Source organism: Tasmannia lanceolata, unplaced genomic scaffold (assembly GCF_043159265.1).
Source record: "Tasmannia lanceolata isolate RefF3 unplaced genomic scaffold, GAP_Taslan_0.1 ptg000018l, whole genome shotgun sequence".
Taxonomy (NCBI): domain Eukaryota; kingdom Viridiplantae; phylum Streptophyta; class Magnoliopsida; order Canellales; family Winteraceae; genus Tasmannia; species Tasmannia lanceolata.
In genome coordinates, this window is record NW_027518695.1 from 21987176 (window position 1) to 22004556 (window position 17381).

General features: G+C 38.7%; 1 protein-coding gene and 1 long non-coding RNA gene across 2 annotated transcripts; both read right to left on the minus strand.

Moving 5' to 3' along the window:
* Positions 1 to 649: 649 nt before the first annotated feature.
* On the minus strand, positions 650 to 1585 carry LOC143851974 (uncharacterized). Its single transcript, XR_013236573.1, has 2 exons — positions 1327 to 1585; positions 650 to 841 (listed from the first exon to the last, which is right to left on the minus strand). It is a non-coding gene; the product is annotated as an uncharacterized LOC143851974 (long non-coding RNA).
* A 673-nt stretch (positions 1586 to 2258) lies between these two features.
* LOC143851853 (triacylglycerol lipase-like protein) lies at positions 2259 to 12132 on the minus strand. The gene is made up of 5 exons (XM_077361355.1): positions 11874 to 12132; positions 11604 to 11676; positions 10320 to 10384; positions 2803 to 2906; positions 2259 to 2584 (listed from the first exon to the last, which is right to left on the minus strand). Exons 1-5 carry the CDS (start codon positions 11988 to 11990, stop codon positions 2371 to 2373), a joined length of 573 nt encoding a protein of 190 aa, XP_077217470.1. The 5' UTR covers positions 11991 to 12132; the 3' UTR covers positions 2259 to 2370.
* Positions 12133 to 17381: the final 5249 nt, after the last annotated feature.

Consider the following 17381-nt stretch of genomic DNA (forward strand, 5'->3'; position numbering starts at 1 on the left):
CTTAAAAAATAAGAAGAAAATCGAGAAGATTTGAAGAAAAATGTAGGAACCATTCAAAAATAAATTGTAATGTAGGAGATAAATAATGATCAAAGATTGTAGGTCATTCTCAGATGGTACCTTATCAACTTCGAAAGAAATGATTTGGCTGGGAGGGAATAGGTCCCCCTAGCCCTGAGATGAGCACGCGAGGAAGCCTGTTGAGAGATGGGCATTAAGAAGGAAGCCTGTTGAGAGATTGGCAGGTGGATTCTGTGGTCACGATTTCAAGAGATGGATTTCATTAACACGGATAGACCAGAAATGGTCTTCGCAAGCATACAGCTTTCTGTTCAAGAATCGGTAGCGTAAGTATCCTGGTTTTAAGGGAGCTTAAAATAGAAGAGAAATAGTGATTTGAAGAAGGAAATTATAACTTCTAAAAAAGAAAGGATAGGAATTAGGACATGAGTTGGACTGTGAAAGAGTTGACAGAGTTGACGCTGCAATTCTTACACAGAATTTATGAATTTGAGAACCTGCAGCAAAACCCTTTTCACCACCTTTCACAATGGGGAGTTCATCTGGCCCAAAGAAGCAATTGGGTTCAGCAGGGCAGCTGACTTCAAGTTGTTCATCAACTTCATATTGGAGAAATAGGTAATCAAAGTTCCCTGAGAAAGAAAATTCTCATGTTGTAATTTCAGTACATACCAAAACTACATTTCCACAACCAAGATGAGTTTCAGAATAGGAGGTGCTTGTGGATTCACTAAGGAATGCCCAACATAATTCAGTTATATTGGAAACTTGAGGAAAGTTTGAATGAAACCAGTTCATCCCATGGCCAATCCCAATAAGCCTGCAAATTCAGTCAAAAAATAAATTAATTCACTGAGAAGAAAAACAGAACATCTGTAACTAAAGGATGACACCATGCAGCTGACATTTGCCTTAGTCCAAGTGTTTGTATATCACTTTGAACATCTTGCATCTGGATCTTTTGATAATTCCAAGAGTGATACTTTAGAGGGTCTTTGCATAACAAATCAAAGGTACTAACATTCCATGGCTCATATTCCCACGTTTTAACAAACTAAGATCATTCTATTGGGAAGAAGCACAAGGAAGAACAGTACAAAACTGGGAAGCAAATGTTAGAATCAGTTTTCCTTTTCCCTATTCTACTAATTTAGGTTGTTTTCTTTATTTAAGTACAATCTAACTTAGTAGAATAGGAAAAGGGAAAATTGATCTTGTGCAAGACTTTCCAAATTTCTTCTCTATTCTCCTTTTCTTTTTTCTTCTCCCTTCTTCTTGCCTTTTCTTTGTCTTGTAACTAGTTACCATCATTAAGGGTTGAGGCCACTCCAATTGCAAACCGACCCCATCATGCCGTTCATCAAAGCTTCTATTAAGTTGGAAAGATTTAGAGGCATGGCAAATTTTTCGACGTCGACGTTGTTGGACTCGAGAACATTGATAATTATTAACCCCTTTCTTTTGTGGCTTTTTTGCTTGTTCTTCGATTTGATTGCTTTCTCCCTTTTTTCCATCTTCTTCTTCCCTATTTTCTTTTCTGATCGAACGGTCAGTAAATGAAAAACACATTCAATAATGTATATTAATGCACAAAAACAGGTAGCCTTGCCACAAACAAACTGCCCTGTTAATAGCTTTCATTTACTGAACGAAAGAAGAGGGCTGAACTCAATGTCAATAAATGTCATAAATCCATACATAAAACCCATCAGATTACTAATTTTGAAAACTTGTTTATACCATCCATTCTCAAAATGTCCCAACCTATTAGATAACAAATTTGTATATATTTACAACACTTGTTCCTAAAGACATCCTCACCCATTTATATTGCAAGTTTGCAAGCTTATTTCCAGTGGCTTGCAAATTTGCTGCACTGTTTATGTATTAAAGTCATTTATTCTCAAAATACCCTCAGATACTAGATTACAAATTTGACAATTTATTGGTGACATATCCCGACCCATTATATATAAAGTCTATTAACCAATTCAATGTATGCACCACTTATTCCCAAACTGTCACCTGTTAAAGAGAAAAAATACTACCCTATTTACATCATTTCTCCCTCAAAATGCCCCACATGTTAGATTTATGAGTTTGCAGTCCAAAAAACCCCAACTTGTTAGATTGCAAATATGTTATCCTATTGATACAATTTTTTTCTTTTTTTCTTTTTTTCGAATGGTCCTATACTCCTATGATACAATATTTATTACCAATATGTTCCCATTCAGTAGATTGCAAAATTTTGATAGGGTGTAAAGAATATAAAGTTGTTTTCAATTGGAAAATTCAAGTAACCAAACCAATTACAGTAAATCAAAAACTGGGATGCTGCTTCAACAATCAGCTAGACTGTTGGGCCCGCTGGGAAGAAAGGGTGTCATTGTTTCGCGAGATTTCCGAAGTTTTATGGGTGGTTTCGGAAACTTTGGATCGGGTAAACGGTCTTCTTAGGAACTGCCACCTCAAGGGCTTTATTTGTCCCAGCAATTTCATCTGTTCTCTCCGGAATTTCCTATTTGCAGACCAATTTCCACCTCTCCAACCCAGTACGTATCTGAAATTGAACAAAGACTATGTTAAGCAGAAGTTTACTATGTTTCGCTCATGGCTAAGACATATAAAGGCTAGCAGTAAAACACAAGGAAAAAGGAAATTAAGAGCACATTTGAGAGAAAAAAGCCTAGGACTAAATAAATAGGCAGAAAGAGGACTAGATCAAAACTTGAGCTATAAAGTAGCTATGGCCCAAAAGACTAATGCTTAAGAACAAACCCAATAATTAATGAGGTTCCAGTACTGGCAATACAAGCTGCACTGCCGAAATTTCCAGAATTAGCGATCTTTGTTATCTCTGAATGCTCAGCATTGTTTTTCATCTGCTTGCAAAACAAGAATCCAGCCAATTAATCCCATGAAAAGTTCAATTATGCATCAAGAGATGAGTCTAATGAAACTATCACAGAGAATTCAACAAATATTGCAGTGCTAGATTCAACAAAGAACAGCATAAACAAATCACAAGCATCAAGAGATGAGGGTAATGATACCATCAAAGAGAATTCAACAAAGACTGTAAAACTAGATTCATATAAAATATCAGGGAAATATCAGTATGCCAGGGTTCTAGGTTAAAATTGAATCCGTATAGACCATCTGATGTCCTCTTTCCGTTTATACTAGAATTTACTTCACTCAGTCAAAATATATGCATATAAATCTGATGGTATCGAAACTCAGCGGCAGGTGAGTGTTGAGCAAACCCCGGTGATATTCACGGCAGCCATTAGTCTTCCTCAAGTTCAAGGTACACCAGTTTTGCATAATTCCTGTTTTGTTGTATGTTCTTCGGTCTCGTGAGGTGTAGGTCAAACCAGGGGAACAGCAAGGGGAGGTAAGAGGATTGGAAGCGAGAGCAGAGGAGGTGGTAATCGGTAATGGCCAGAACTCTGTTTTAATGAATCAAGGGGCCCACATCGATTTTGCGAGATTTCCGAAGTTATACTCTGTATTCAAGAAACTCTATACCATTTGCCCACATCGGTTTTGAGGGAGATGGGATGCAGGAGTAGTTTAGGCTGTCGTAGACACGGGAGCCTCTTGGGGCATTTTGGTGGCATGGGATGCGCCAATGCTCAATTTAAAAGAGGAGGTTATTGGGTGGTTCTTGATTTCTATCCGTATAAAGAGGATTATAGACAACTCATAATCTGTTTTCTCGTCTATGGTATGAATATTCCTGGGCTTCACAGTATATATGGGCGAAACTAGATGTATTGGAGTGAGATGGCTGATACCTTGGTGCATTGGAGAATATTTTAATGTTAGTCGGTTTATTGATGTGAGGGTCCCAACTCCCAAGCAGTAGGATATCAGCCGGTATGCATGCCTTTTCGAAAATTGTGGGCTGAAATGTTGATGGATCTCCCTTTAATTGAGGTCCAATTCACCTGGGCTAGAAAGCACTACATGCGTAGGTTGGATAGATTCCTTGTGTGCCAATAGTGGAGTTCTTGGTTTCCTGAGTTGTTGCAGGTTGCCCTTCCTAATAGATTTCAAATCAATGTCCCGAAGGTTGATTTTGGGGTCCACCCCATTTCGTTTTGAGCTGGCTTGGTTCGAGGAACCGAATATGGGTGATATGCTTGCGTCTTGGGGTGGAGGGTCCAACCAGTGGCCCAACGAATGTTCATTTGGTCCAAAAACTCAGATTTGTCAAAGCCAGGTTGTGACGATGGGCTAGATAGGAGAAAGGATTGAAAAACTCAGATTTGTCAAAGCCAAGTTGTGACGATGGGCTAGATTGGAGAAAGGATTGATGGATGCCAGGAAAGATTTTCTTAGAAAAATTGGAGAACTTGACAGTAAGGAAGATATTGACCATCTTACGTAAAGCAAACAATTGGAAATGGGGTATATGAAGAGTGATTTTACTAGATTTTCTGCCCCATAAGTCTGGTGCAAAGGTTTTAGCGGATTGCGACAGGTGTTGGGACGTCTAATTGCAAATTGTGCTCATTGCTGGAAAACAGGTTTTAGCCGGTGCTTTGATTGCCAACGAATGTGTGCATTACTATCACAGAAGTGAGAGAAGAGTGTTGTGAAAGGTCGGTATGGAAAAAGCATATGACAGAGCGGAATGTGATAATTTTATGAGCAAAATGGGATTCGAAGATCGGTGGAAGGGTTGAGTGAGCAATTGTGTCTTTTACTTGGTGCTTAACACTGGTAACTGGCTCACCTTGGGATTTCTTCGAGACTTTCAGGCGAATTCGATTGGGAGGGATCCACTTTCACCCTTCCTCTTCACTATCATGGCAGAAGAATGAAGTTGTTGGAGAAAGTTAGTTGGAGAAAGCTAGAAGTATTAATTTGATAGAGGGTTTCAAAGATTGCCTCGAGGGTGCAGAAATTTCTCTATCTTCAATACACGGACGACACACTTTTGATTTGTGAGACTTACATCTAGAAAGTAAGAAATCTGAAGGCAATACTTAGATGTACGAGGAAGTCATGATGGGGATTCATTTGAATGAAGAAGACATTTGTCAGAGCTTTGGGTTGTAGAAAAGGTACCATCTCAAATTATTATATGGAGCTTCCACAATGCATTGGTGGGCCTCCAGAAACAATTGGGATTCGGTTATTGAAAGGGTTGAAAGGAGGTTCCCTCATTGGAAGAAGTGTTTACCTCGGGCGAGCAGATTACTCTTATCAAGGCAGCTTTAGCTAATATTCCTATTACCTATATGCATTTGTTTTGCTGCCCCATTTCTGTTACCAAGCAATTAGATCAATTTCAGAGAATTTTTTTTTTTTTGGAATGATACTAAGAATAGTAGGAAATTTTACTTAGTCAGTTGGGATAAGATGTACCACGCTAAGCTTCAAGGGGTTGGCATTAGAAAGCTCAGGTCGGTTAATAACACATTAGTTGGCAAATGGCTTTGAAGATTTGGAGAGGACACCCATCTATTCCGGAGAGTTGTGATCGTTGAGAAGAACGTGGCAAAACTTTTGGGGTTGGGCTTCTCTGGATAGTTTTAGATGGGAGGGAGCAGAGATATATCGAAGATCTCTGTTCAGTTTTAGAAAGATTCTAGATTCAAAGTTGGGTCTGAATGAGAATTAGATTTTGGATAGACCTTTGGTATGGGTTGAACGCTTTTCAGGTAAATTTTTCCGACCTGGTCAAAATGGCTTCTGATTGGAATGGGTTTTTGAGTGATTGCTTCAACTGGAGGAATGGTAAGATATAATGGTAAATCTAGTTCTGCAGAAATTTCTTTGACAGATATATTGATAGAGTTGCAGCTCTTCTTAATAGGTTTCACTTGGTTTAAATTCGATGAAGTGGTACAGATAGGAGAACCTGGATTTGACAGTCACATAGGGTTTGGGGGCTTGTGTTGGCCGTGTCTATTTCCTTTCTATAGAAGGAAAGGAATGGCAGAATTTCAGAGAGTTTTTCAAAAAAAGGTGTGGTTGATCCACTAAAGGATTCTACTCATAATCATCCAGTGAGCAGCGGCCCTTCCTGAATTTTGAGGCTACTCTGAATCTCCGCTTCAGAGATATTAGGAAGAGATTTGGCTAAGCAGATACCCGGTGGATGGGCCGACTCCTAGGTGGGCCTCCCTCTTCCTAGTTTCTTTAAATTGAATTTTCTGTCTCTAGTTTAGGAAACCTGAGTCTGGCATATATTAGGAGCTTATTGCGCAATTCTCACAGGGAGCTCAGTATGGCTTTTTATAGTTCCATAGGAGTTCAAGATTCCAATACGACAAAAGTGCAAGAGCTCCTTACGGATATTCTTCTCATGATCACGACCTTTTGGATGCCCCCATAATCGAGGATGACTCTCCTAATGTTATTAGGTGAGTGAGTGAAGGAATTTAGAATCCGTAGTATTTCGCAGATGCGATTGAGGAAGTGAAGGACAAGGTGGAGGGTCAGTCGGTAGGTTTTCAACATGTATGACATTCGGCTAATCCTGGGCCCAGTTATCTTGCCCATTTTGGAGTTTCCAGGATGGCGTTAGAGATTTTTAACTTACTTCCTCCTTAATTCGTCTTGGTCTACTTATTCTCGTTAATACAATTTTTTATTAAACAAACAAAATAGAATTGTTTTTGAGCGGTAGCAACATAAAATATAGAGATGAGGGACGAGCTGTCCTATTCCGCGGTAACAACATAAAATATAGAGATGAGGAATGAGCTATCCTATTCCACCAAAACCATTGTAATGATAAAAAGGAACAAAATACAAGTAATGAGGGAACACATCTTCGATTAGTAGGGCCTATGTTTCCACTCCTTTGCCAATGCAATGTATATGCCATCTCATTTGCAGATCTTGGTGTATGCCTAAATGATGGAGATAACCTATCCCACGAATTGAGAATCTCCATAATTATACCCTCTAAGCTCCACGGTCCTAATGAGTTCCTTTGTGCTAGAATTTCCTTCAATCAGGAGAATCCCCCACTTGATGATGCAAATATCCTCAAACCCCATGGCAGGATCACACTTCTCCGTTTGAGTCACATTCCTGATGAGGCCAGAGTATTCCCCCCACCCCCACAACCCACACACAAGAGATTGGCAGGCATTTGGGGCTTTAATGTGCAATTCTGACAGGGAGGTCAGTATGGCATTTTACGGTCCCATAGGGGTTCAAGATTCCAATACAACAAAAGTGCAAGCGCTCCTTACAAGTATTCTTCTTATTGATCACGTTCTTTTGGATGCCCCCATAATCGAATATGACTCTAAATGTTATTAGGTGGGCGAAGGAAGGAGATTGGTATCCATGGTGTTTCGCAGATGCGATTGGGGAAGCGAACTAGTGAAGGATAAGGTGAATCCAGAGCTCAATTATCTACCCATTCAGGATTTGCTAGGATGGAGTAGAGATTTTCGACCTCCTCCCTGCTTGATGGTGGGGAGGTGTGTTTTTGTGCTTTTATTTTTTTTCAGTGATAGTTAATACATTTTTCCATTAAAAAAAAGAATAGAATTGTTTTTGAGCAGTAACAGTAAACTTATTCCAGCAACAACATAAAATACAAAGAGTCAGAGATGAGGGACAAGCTGTCCCATTACACCAAAACCATTGTAATGATAGAAAGGAACAAAATACACACTAAAGAGGGAATACATCTTCGACTAGTAGGGCCTATCTTTCCACTCCTTTGCCGATGTATATGCCATCTCATTTGCAGATCTTGGTGTGTGCCTAAATGATGGAGATAACCTATCGCACAAATCGAGAATCTCCATGATTATACCCACTAAGCTCCAAGGTCCTAATGAGTACCCTTGTACTCATGAGAAATCGTATGCAGATTTTCCTTCGACCAGGAGACTTCCCCACATTGATGATGCAAATATCCTCAAACTGCATGGCAGGTCACACTTCTCTGTTGTTTGGATCACATTTGGAGGTCAAAGTATGCCTTTAGAACAATGGCAGGGAGATCACGAAATCACCATCTCTCTCTCTCTCTCTCTCTCTCTCTCTCTCTCTCTCTCTCTCTCTCTCTCTCTCTCTCTCACACACACACACACACACACACACTATGGCTATACATGGTTTTTCTAGTGAGCATCCATCAACATTTAATTTTATCCACTCATGAGGTGTGGCCCCCACCGTGGTTGGGGTGTTTCTTGAGGGCTTGCCAAATAATGTTTCTCCAACTTCTTAGTATTTATTGGGTTGGAAGTGGTGACATCTACTTGGAATTTCTCGCCCATTGAATCAATTTGAATTTTATTTCCATTATCAATATTAAGATTGGTTGATGATAATCATTGAATATTCTATATTGTTTTTCGGGCGATGATATTATCACCCCGCCCCCCTGCAGTACGCATGCGCCCCCCTTATAAGGTGATTTGACGTCAAAAAGCGTTAAAGTTGCCCATTGTTGACGTCAAATCATGTTATAAGGGGGGCACATGCATACTGCCGGGGGGGGGGGGAATATAATCTCCCTCTGTTTTTACCTTCCTAATCACATGGAATACGACGCCAAAGGGTTTTAATGCTTAATTTAGTCCAGGAATAAAAATACCCAATGCCAAAGCTTCCAATGAGATGACCAACGGGCAAGTGTTGATCATCGGTATTGTACCATGAGATGATCAACGGTTTCCTCCACCTTTAGACACAACGCACATCTATATCCTAGTTATTTGTCCGTTCATAGTTTTTCGCAAGTGTTGATTCTCCTAGTAGCTATTGTCCAAGCGAAAGCAGACACCCTAGGTGGTCCAGTTGAGTGCCGTGGGCACAACTTTGTGATAGGCTATGATTTGTGGGCACGGCCACTAATGTCGCGTGTCGACATGGACACGGACTGTCAAAGATGGCAAACTCCCAAACTTTAGAAATGGGGACACGGCTAAAATAGAAAGTATATGTAATCATGATTGGTGGATATGGATTCGTCTGTCCACTTTCGACATGGATACGAGTTGTCTAAATGAGGTAAACACAATATTCAATATAAGAACAGAATGTCACTCTTGACACAGTACAAAAACAAGTCCACACACCCACATTAAGTCTAACACTTCCAGCAATACAAGTACAAGTGTCCAAAGGAGTGTCGACACGCTGTCGTGGCGGACACGGCAGGACACGTGAGTCTGCAATAAATTCGAAGTGTTGGCCAAATCATAGGTGATAGGTGATTTGCCACCATCCTCATCTAAGATGCTAAGGAAAAACTAACTTACAGATTCCACACCTTGGCTATCCGGGATTCAAATCCCCCATCGGGTTCTTGAGTTGATACATAAATCATATCAAGCACCCTTAACGGGCGAGTCAAGCTATCAATTTCACTTCCTTTAAGTTCATCCTAAGACAACCCAAACAATAATCCCCTCCCCCTCCCCCCACGATCATAGTGCTCACAAACTCTGACCAATCTACGGCTTCCTAGGAGGTATGGGTCTGAAAATTCATGGATGCTCACTAGAAAAACATAAACATAAAAATTAAGATTTAGCATGGTTGAATTACTGGGAGATTTCCTTTATTTTTTTCAATTCTTTATTTCCTTTAATTTTCCAGTTATTTTTAATTTTTCTTACATCTTATTTTTTCACCATCTCTACAAAGCAGGGGTAAGGCTGCGTACATCTAGCCCTCCCCGGACCCCGCAATGGCGGGAGCCTCGTGCACTGGGCCTCCCTTTCCTTTCCTTTTTATTTTTCACCATCTAATTTAAAATAAAAGGATAACTGTTATGACAGCGCTACCCAATGATATTTTCACTTTCAATAACATTGACTGAATCTGCATTGGATTTTAAGAGGTAACTATGACCTAAGAAAATTAAAAGACTAATGCTCTTAATAGAAAACAGTATAGCAGCATGCAAAGATTTAAGATTTCTGGAAAGAGAAAATCACTAATATGAGTCTAGGGATATAAGATTCCCAACTACTTCTTTGCAATATAACTTAAATGTTATCGCCACTTGCAAGAAAATCACAAAGGCAGCATTAAGGACATTAAGGACATCGTTAACAACATTATAAATGTATGCAACTAAATCATTGCCGCAATTTGGACTACTGTAAGTTCATAACTTAAGTACTTTCTTAGTATCAGTTAAAGTAAACACAAGGAAATCAAGGATACAATACTGCATATTTGAAATTCTATACCACAATAGTATCGATATCAACAATATAGGTGGGTTTGCCACGAGGATGGTACAAAAGAAAATCTAAAATTTTGTTATGAAAAATATATCCAAAAATAATACTCACAGCTTGCTCAATTAACTCAAGCTTCTTCTCAACTTTTGATTGATGAGCGTATCGCAAAGTGTAACCTGTGGCGTTATTTTTGTGGTTAGAAAGTGATTTGAAGCTGTCATCTTAACCAAATGATGTTAATAACATTAAAAGAGAAAGAGATGGTGAGAAAGAAATAAATGAATCATTCAAGATGGTTCTCTTTCCATATGGCCACTTGATCTCTCTATTTCTTTTCCTTTTTTTCGACAGATGCATACGGTAAGAGACTTATCAAGAGTGCAACTATCACAAAATAAATAAATCATGCAAGATGGTCCTCTTTCCATATGGCCACTAGATTTCTGTGTTTCTTTTCCTCTTTCTTGACAGATGCATACCGTAAGAGACTAATCGTGAATGCAACTATCAAGGACAAAGCAGTTTGACATCAAATATGAGATAAGCATTCTGAATTGAGTACATTGCACCTTATCTTAAATTGCAGAGCCATCATGGGCAAAACCAAAGCATCATCATCTCTTAGGTGAAATTCCCATAACTTTTACTAAGTTGAAGAATTAGCGATTCATCAGAAGTAACTATCACTCTTATCAGCATCATTTTACCCAAAAGCAAACAGAATCTCCATCTAGTGAAAGTATCTGTATATACCAGGCCTAAAATGGATTATATTCCGTTAAGACTAGCGGTAAAATAAATCTCCGAGTACGAATTTTTCTTTCTCTGTTTACTGGGCACAGATTAAAGAAACAGGCAAACATGTTCTCCAAATAAAATGTTCTAAGCTAGGTTGGGAGTTCTCCAACCATGTATTTGATCATAGCGTTAAAATCATACAATATTTTGTTTGATTATATTCCATTAAGACTAGCAGTAAAATGAATCTCTGAGTACGAATTTTTCCTTTTCTGTTTCCTGGACACATATTAAAGAATCCTGCAAACGTGTTCCAAGCTAGATTGTGAGTAGTCCAATGATGTATTTGATCATAGTTTTAAAATCATAAAATATTTTATTTTATTTTATTTTTTACTTCTCATTTGCCTCTTAACTTGGTGATGTACCCAATCAAATGGTCACTTTCTCAGTCTTAGCCAGCAAAAATCCTCTTCATTGAGACTTGCCCAAATTAACAAAGACAAATTGCCACTTGGGTTCTATTCACTTCTAATAATAATATTTCAGATTGCTTATAACAAGTAAATTCTTCCATTACATATACTGAAAATCAATACAGAATAAAGTCCAACAGAAATTAAACAAACATTGAAAGGCAACCCAAAAGAAACTCACCAGCCCATGCAGTAGCTAGAGATGCTATAGAAGTTGAGATTGTAAAAACCACCCTATGCCTCTCAAAAACATCCTAAACATCAACAAGAATTAAAATAAATAAGCAAACAGACAAAAACATTAGAAGTTCAAAGACACCCAAATAAAACCATCAAGTAGAAAAAGAAATTAAAATTCAACAACTAAAGCAACTGAATAAAAGAGCAAGGCAAGAAAAACCCATCAATTTTATAGAGTAAAGAAAGGTGAGGGATTGAAAAAAAGGAGTACCTTGGTTGAAAGATAAGTGTCATGAACAGCAGACCATGAGTTTAGAGCTTTCCTTTTCAAGTTGGGGACTGCTACTGAGCGAAAAATCGAAGACCCAGAACCCCTCAGCCTTTGCATTTTTTTTTTTTCAAGAACCGATTGATTAACCAGTTCTTGAATTTTTCTGATTTTGGACTCGGGTTTTCATAATAAAAAGAACTCGCCCAAAAAAGGAGAAAGAGAAGGAACTTAGGAATAAGCAATGTTTCTTTCTTACCCGTTCAAGCCAACATACACTGTTTGTCTATTGGCGTTTGGACGGCTCAGATTAAGCATATCAAATGGAGGAAACAAATCTCAACCGTACAAAAACTCAGAATTAAGAAAGGGCGGTGATAGATTCACCCCATTCTATTACAATATTCACCCCTATTTTTCAAAATGGACTGTACAGCCCACACCATAGGATGAGCCAAACCGTCCATTTGGTGGGCCACAATGTAAATAGGTTGTGTCCCATAAATCATTTCCATAGGATGATCCTAGCCCTCCGATCTGTAAAGAATAATGATGATATCTTAAAGATTGAGAGGCCTGGGAAGAATCAATGGTTTAAAGATATCTTAAAGGCTTTTTTTAGGGACTTGTTAGCCAATTTCACAGATAGCAATTTCGCATTTCGCAGCTGGCTTTTGCATGTGAGAACAGCAACACGGGTTGACTTCTTGGCACATTTTGCCTTATTCATTTAATTCATCTGAGGTGGTTGTTCTCACATGCAAAAGCTCGCTGCGAAATGGCTTTCCCCAAAATTGGCTAGCAAATCTTCTTTTTTTTTAAATCAAGGTTGATCAAAGATCTAAAATCTTCGCATGGTGGTGGGACCAAGGACAATAGGCCAGACTCGTGATCGCCTCGTGGACCTGATCATAGTACACGTGGCAGTGGTAATATCGTACGATGATTGTTTTCCTTAGGATGTGTTTCTTTCTACGTTAAATGGGCATAAATTATGTTTTACGTCACAGTTTTTATCTTTTGAGAATTTTCTATTCAAAATTGATAGATTGGATGGCTGATGTTTGCATGCAATGGTATGGCTAGGATCATTTGGTCGTTGTGAGACCACGATGGAGTCACTTGTTGAGCCGTAAGATTAATAGTCCTCATCTTATACTTTTGTGCTAAGTACAGAGCAAAGCAAGAGTGTTTATGTCAAGCCCCAACCCAAATGTGTAGATATTGTCCGGTTCTGGGTAATCTACCCTCCCGGGTTTTGTTTTCCAGTTGCACTCACCATGCCTGACCTGCCCCTTGGAGATGCTGAAAACACGTTTACATAGGGAGAGGAAAAATCCACATATATAGCCTAGTAACTTTTCCTCTCTTTCCGACGTGAGATCTTTCAGTTTATCCCATAGTTGTGAGAGTGAAAAATGAGTGCGGGAAGTGAGGGATTTACAAAAAGGGAAAATATGGGGAGCGAAAAACTCGAAATAAAGTAAAGAGAAAATGTGTAGGAAGTGTCACTGAAAGTCTACAGGAAGCATGTAAGAAGCCTTATTGTAAGTGAATTGGAAGTACATAGAAAGATTAGGATTGTAGTAGTAGGTTAGGGAGGACATGTTTATATAGATAAGGATTACAAGTAAAAAAGAAGGCTTCACAGCTAATTAGAATTATTAATTTTAGGAAATTATACTTTCACATATTTTATTTATGTATATTTGTTAAAAGTATAAAAGATTAAATTATGTCACCTCCAATTGCTCAATCTTTTGGAGTGATTGCTCGTTTCACATGGTATCATAGAAAAGGTCATGGGTTCAAAACTCGTTGATATTAAAAATTCACATGTAATGGCCAATCCAAAAGAGGGGCCACATGTCCACGTGTAGGCCAACCCTAAAAGAGGGGCCACACGTGAGGCGGAGTGTTAAAAGTATTAAAGATTAAATAATGCCATCTCCAACAACAGCTGGAGCTTTTGGAGTAATTGGTTGTTTCACAATATTTAATGTTAAGATTTCGAAATAAAGATCCACGCAACTTTCATTTGAAACTTAAAATGAGTTTTCAAGCTTTAGATGCACTCTTTTTTTAAATACGCTCCCTTAACATTATCAAAAGCAGGAAATATACTTTTAGGCCTAAATAGGAAGCATACTCTTAATTAAGAGGAAACAGGTAAGAAGCGTGCTTCGCCTAAATTTGGGAAACGAGAAGAACATCATTGGATCCACATCTCCCAACCATATTTATCATTCCTTTAATTTTACATTTTTCAGAGCCGCTATAAATGCAATTAAATGACATGACAAAAATTCACAATAAAGTTTTATTGAATGAACTTAGAATCAAGGTTTTAAATTTCGACCGAAATTCGAAATTTTGGGTTTCGGTCGAGAACGTTACCGAAGTCGGGTATACCAGAAATAGTTGAAAAATTTTCCCTGAAATTTCGGCCGAAATTTCAGGGATTTCACCCAAAAAGAAGATTTTTTCGTTAAATAATACTTTCCTGAAATTTCGGAATTTCGGGGATTTCATCCGAAATTTTCTATGGAATAAAATATTGTTTTATTTGATTTCATGGATTTTGCCCCAAATTTTGAAATTTCGGCCTATAAATTTGAAATCACTCCTTAAACCGGAATTTAAAACCTTGCTTAGAATACATTATCTCCTTCATTATACATGTATATTTATATACAAAGAGTGCAAAACGAATCCCTTGTTTGGGATCGTAGATGAAGGAGAAGAAAAGGTAAACTATACATTTTGGAGTTCCTGATTAAAGGAGGCGAGAGGCGAACCTTGGCGCAACGGTAAGGTTTCTCAATTGTGGCCTGGTGGTCACAAGTTCGAGTTACAGAAACAGCCTCTCTACAAAGCAGGGTAAGGTTGCGTACATCTAGCCCTCCCCAGACCCCGCGATGCGAGAGCCTTTTGCACTGGGCCGTCCCCTTCATTATTGTGTGGATTTATTTTCCATTATTCCTTGACAACTCTATTCATTTCTCAATATTCCTTGACAGAATATTTAGTACAGATATTTTCCAATACTATTCAAAAAAAAAGTACTGATACTTTCAAAAATATTCCTTGATGGAATATTGTGTGCAAATTTTTTTTCCTAATACTCCGCCTCAACCTCAAGTTGGAGTGTGAATATTAAGCACACCCAACAATTTGCGAATAAGTTCATGTTAGAAAACTTTAATGGCATTTCGAAGCATATTGGGGGAGATTTGGGTACAGGCTACAAGTTATATTGTGACTATATTGTAGCATCCTCAGCACATCCAGGACTTTCCATGAGTCCGTACTGGAGTGGCTTTGGCCATCCCTGCAAGACAATGGTCTTGCAGATTGGTCCATAATGTAGGTTTGCACCATGGATGACACAGCTTTCAGTCTTGGCGGATTGGGATGCAGTAAAGTTGTGCCTTGTGCCTTTGTGGGTTCTAGGTATCTTAGCGAGACGTGTTGACTTATGCTACAGTCTTGCATATTTGGCTCTTAGTGTGGTCGTGTAACTTGTGCTCCCAAGTTATAAGACTTATGCTACAATCTTGAATATTTGGCTTCTACTATGATCGTGTACCTTGTGCTTCCAAGTCATAGGACTCATGCTACAGTGTTGCGTGGACTCGGTGGAGCGGAATGTGACTAGACCTTGCTTCATCTCTAGTTGGATTTAGCTATTGTGCAGGACCTTTAGTCCGACAGATTGACTCATGGCATAAATCTATGCCTTCAACAGATAGACTGTGAGGTTTTGTAAATTTAGGGCGTGTTCGGCAACCATTACAAAAGTAGTTTCCGCCTATTTTGTAGGCGCAAGAATGAGAAAAAATAGGAAAATCCCAAAAATCTTGTTCGGCTCTCCAACCCATCACAAGCCTGTTTCTAAATTTCTTACTTTTGATGCGTTTTACACCCTAAAAAGATGGGATTCTAATTAGCAACGTGGAGTCGCTCCAAGATCCCATCAATCCGTTTCTTTCATGGTTATTGGGCGAAAAATGAGAAGCTTTGCCGAACACACCCTTAGTGGCGTGAAAATGCCTCCTAACTTGGATGAACTTGCAGAAGGCTTAATGGCCTCACGTCGATTAACTCATGAGAAGCTTAAAGCAATGCATGACGAGTGCAAGCTTAAAGCAATGCACTCGAGCTAGCTGGCCTTAGCATATGTATGGTTGGACACTATATGTGTTAGGTGTCCACTTGGAAGAAATAAGTTTGTTTAGATTTTGTTAGTTTTGGAATTTGCTTTCTAGTTGTTTAGGATAAGTAGGAGTGTTATTGATAAAGTCTAGTCAAATTAGAGATTTTCTATAAATATCATGTAAGCAGACTTTTAGAGGAATGAAGAATTTAATTTGAGAAATTGTGTTTTCATGGCACAAAGGAGGATGACCCTTCCCTCGAAGTTGGTCAAGAGGCCAATCTTCCCTCCGAGAAGATCAAAAACCGTTGCGAACCGATTTAGGTTCGCAACAAGTGGCATCAAAGCCGTCAATCCTGCGCCATGGGTTGTGAGATTTGGAATTCCTTGCGTGATGATTTTTTACAAGATTTTCTCAGAATTTATGGAAGAACAGCGACGATTTTCAGAAGGCCTGGACAAAATCAGCATGTTGATCAAGGAAATGCGAGAAGAAAGAAAGTTAAATATGAAAAATGTGCAAATTGAAGTCGTCGAACATGATTTAGTTGAACGCCATGCAAAGATTCATCTTGATTTTTTCAACCCATTCGATCATTCCATCGCTTTGAAGAGCCGCTCTGGAAAATCGTATTTTCTTCCATCTAATTTTTAGAGGGAGATTCGAAAGATCGTGCTCATTGCTTATGAAGAACGTGAAGGCATGGCGGCAATTACGGCGTTCAATAAAATTAAACCCAATAAGATCTGGGATCCCAGTGGAATAAATTAATTTCACTAATAATCCAACCTTGGGGACAAAGTTGATTTCAAGGGGGAAGGAATGTGAAGAAATAAGTTTGTTTATATTTTGTTAGTTTTGGGATTTTGCTTTCTAGTTATTTAGGATAAGTAGGAGTGTTATTGATAAGGTCTAGTTAGATTAGAGATTTTCTATAAATATCATGTACGCAGACTTTTAGAGGAATGAAGAATTTAATTTGAGAAATTGTGTTTTTGTGGCACAAAGGAGGACGACCCTTCCCTCGAAGTGGGTCAACCCCCAATCTTCCCTCCGAGAAGGTAAAAAACCGTTGTGAACCGATTTAGGTTCGGAACAATATGGGCTTGTCATTTAAGAAAAAGTGACAATCGGTGACAGCGGGCTCATCAATCTAGAGGAGATAAGGGATTTTTTGGGGGAGAAATGTTGTGGTTGGATTTTTTTTTACGGGATAATGCGTCAAACATGTATGGAATTGTGGGAAAATCTCTCACTGGTTTGGAAAATGGTATGTTATTTTTCCTTGTTTACCAGGTCTAGCCGAGTAGGCAAGTGCTGTCCTTGATGTTTGATCCAACAACAACCTCTTATA

What these genes read in the sequence shown, in the direction of transcription:
- LOC143851853 (XM_077361355.1), bottom strand. Translation starts at nt 11,990, where the DNA reads ATGCAAAGGCTGAGGGGTTCTGGGTCTTCGATTTTTCGCTCAGTAGCA. An exon ending in ACACTTATCTTTCAACCAAG is followed by an intron (nt 11,677 to 11,873) that starts GTACTCCTTTTT and finishes GTTGATGTTTAG; the next exon opens with GATGTTTTTGAGAGGCATAG. An exon ending in TTGAGTTAATTGAGCAAGCT is followed by an intron (nt 2,907 to 10,319) that starts GTGAGTATTATT and finishes TTTTGCAAGCAG; the next exon opens with ATGAAAAACAATGCTGAGCA.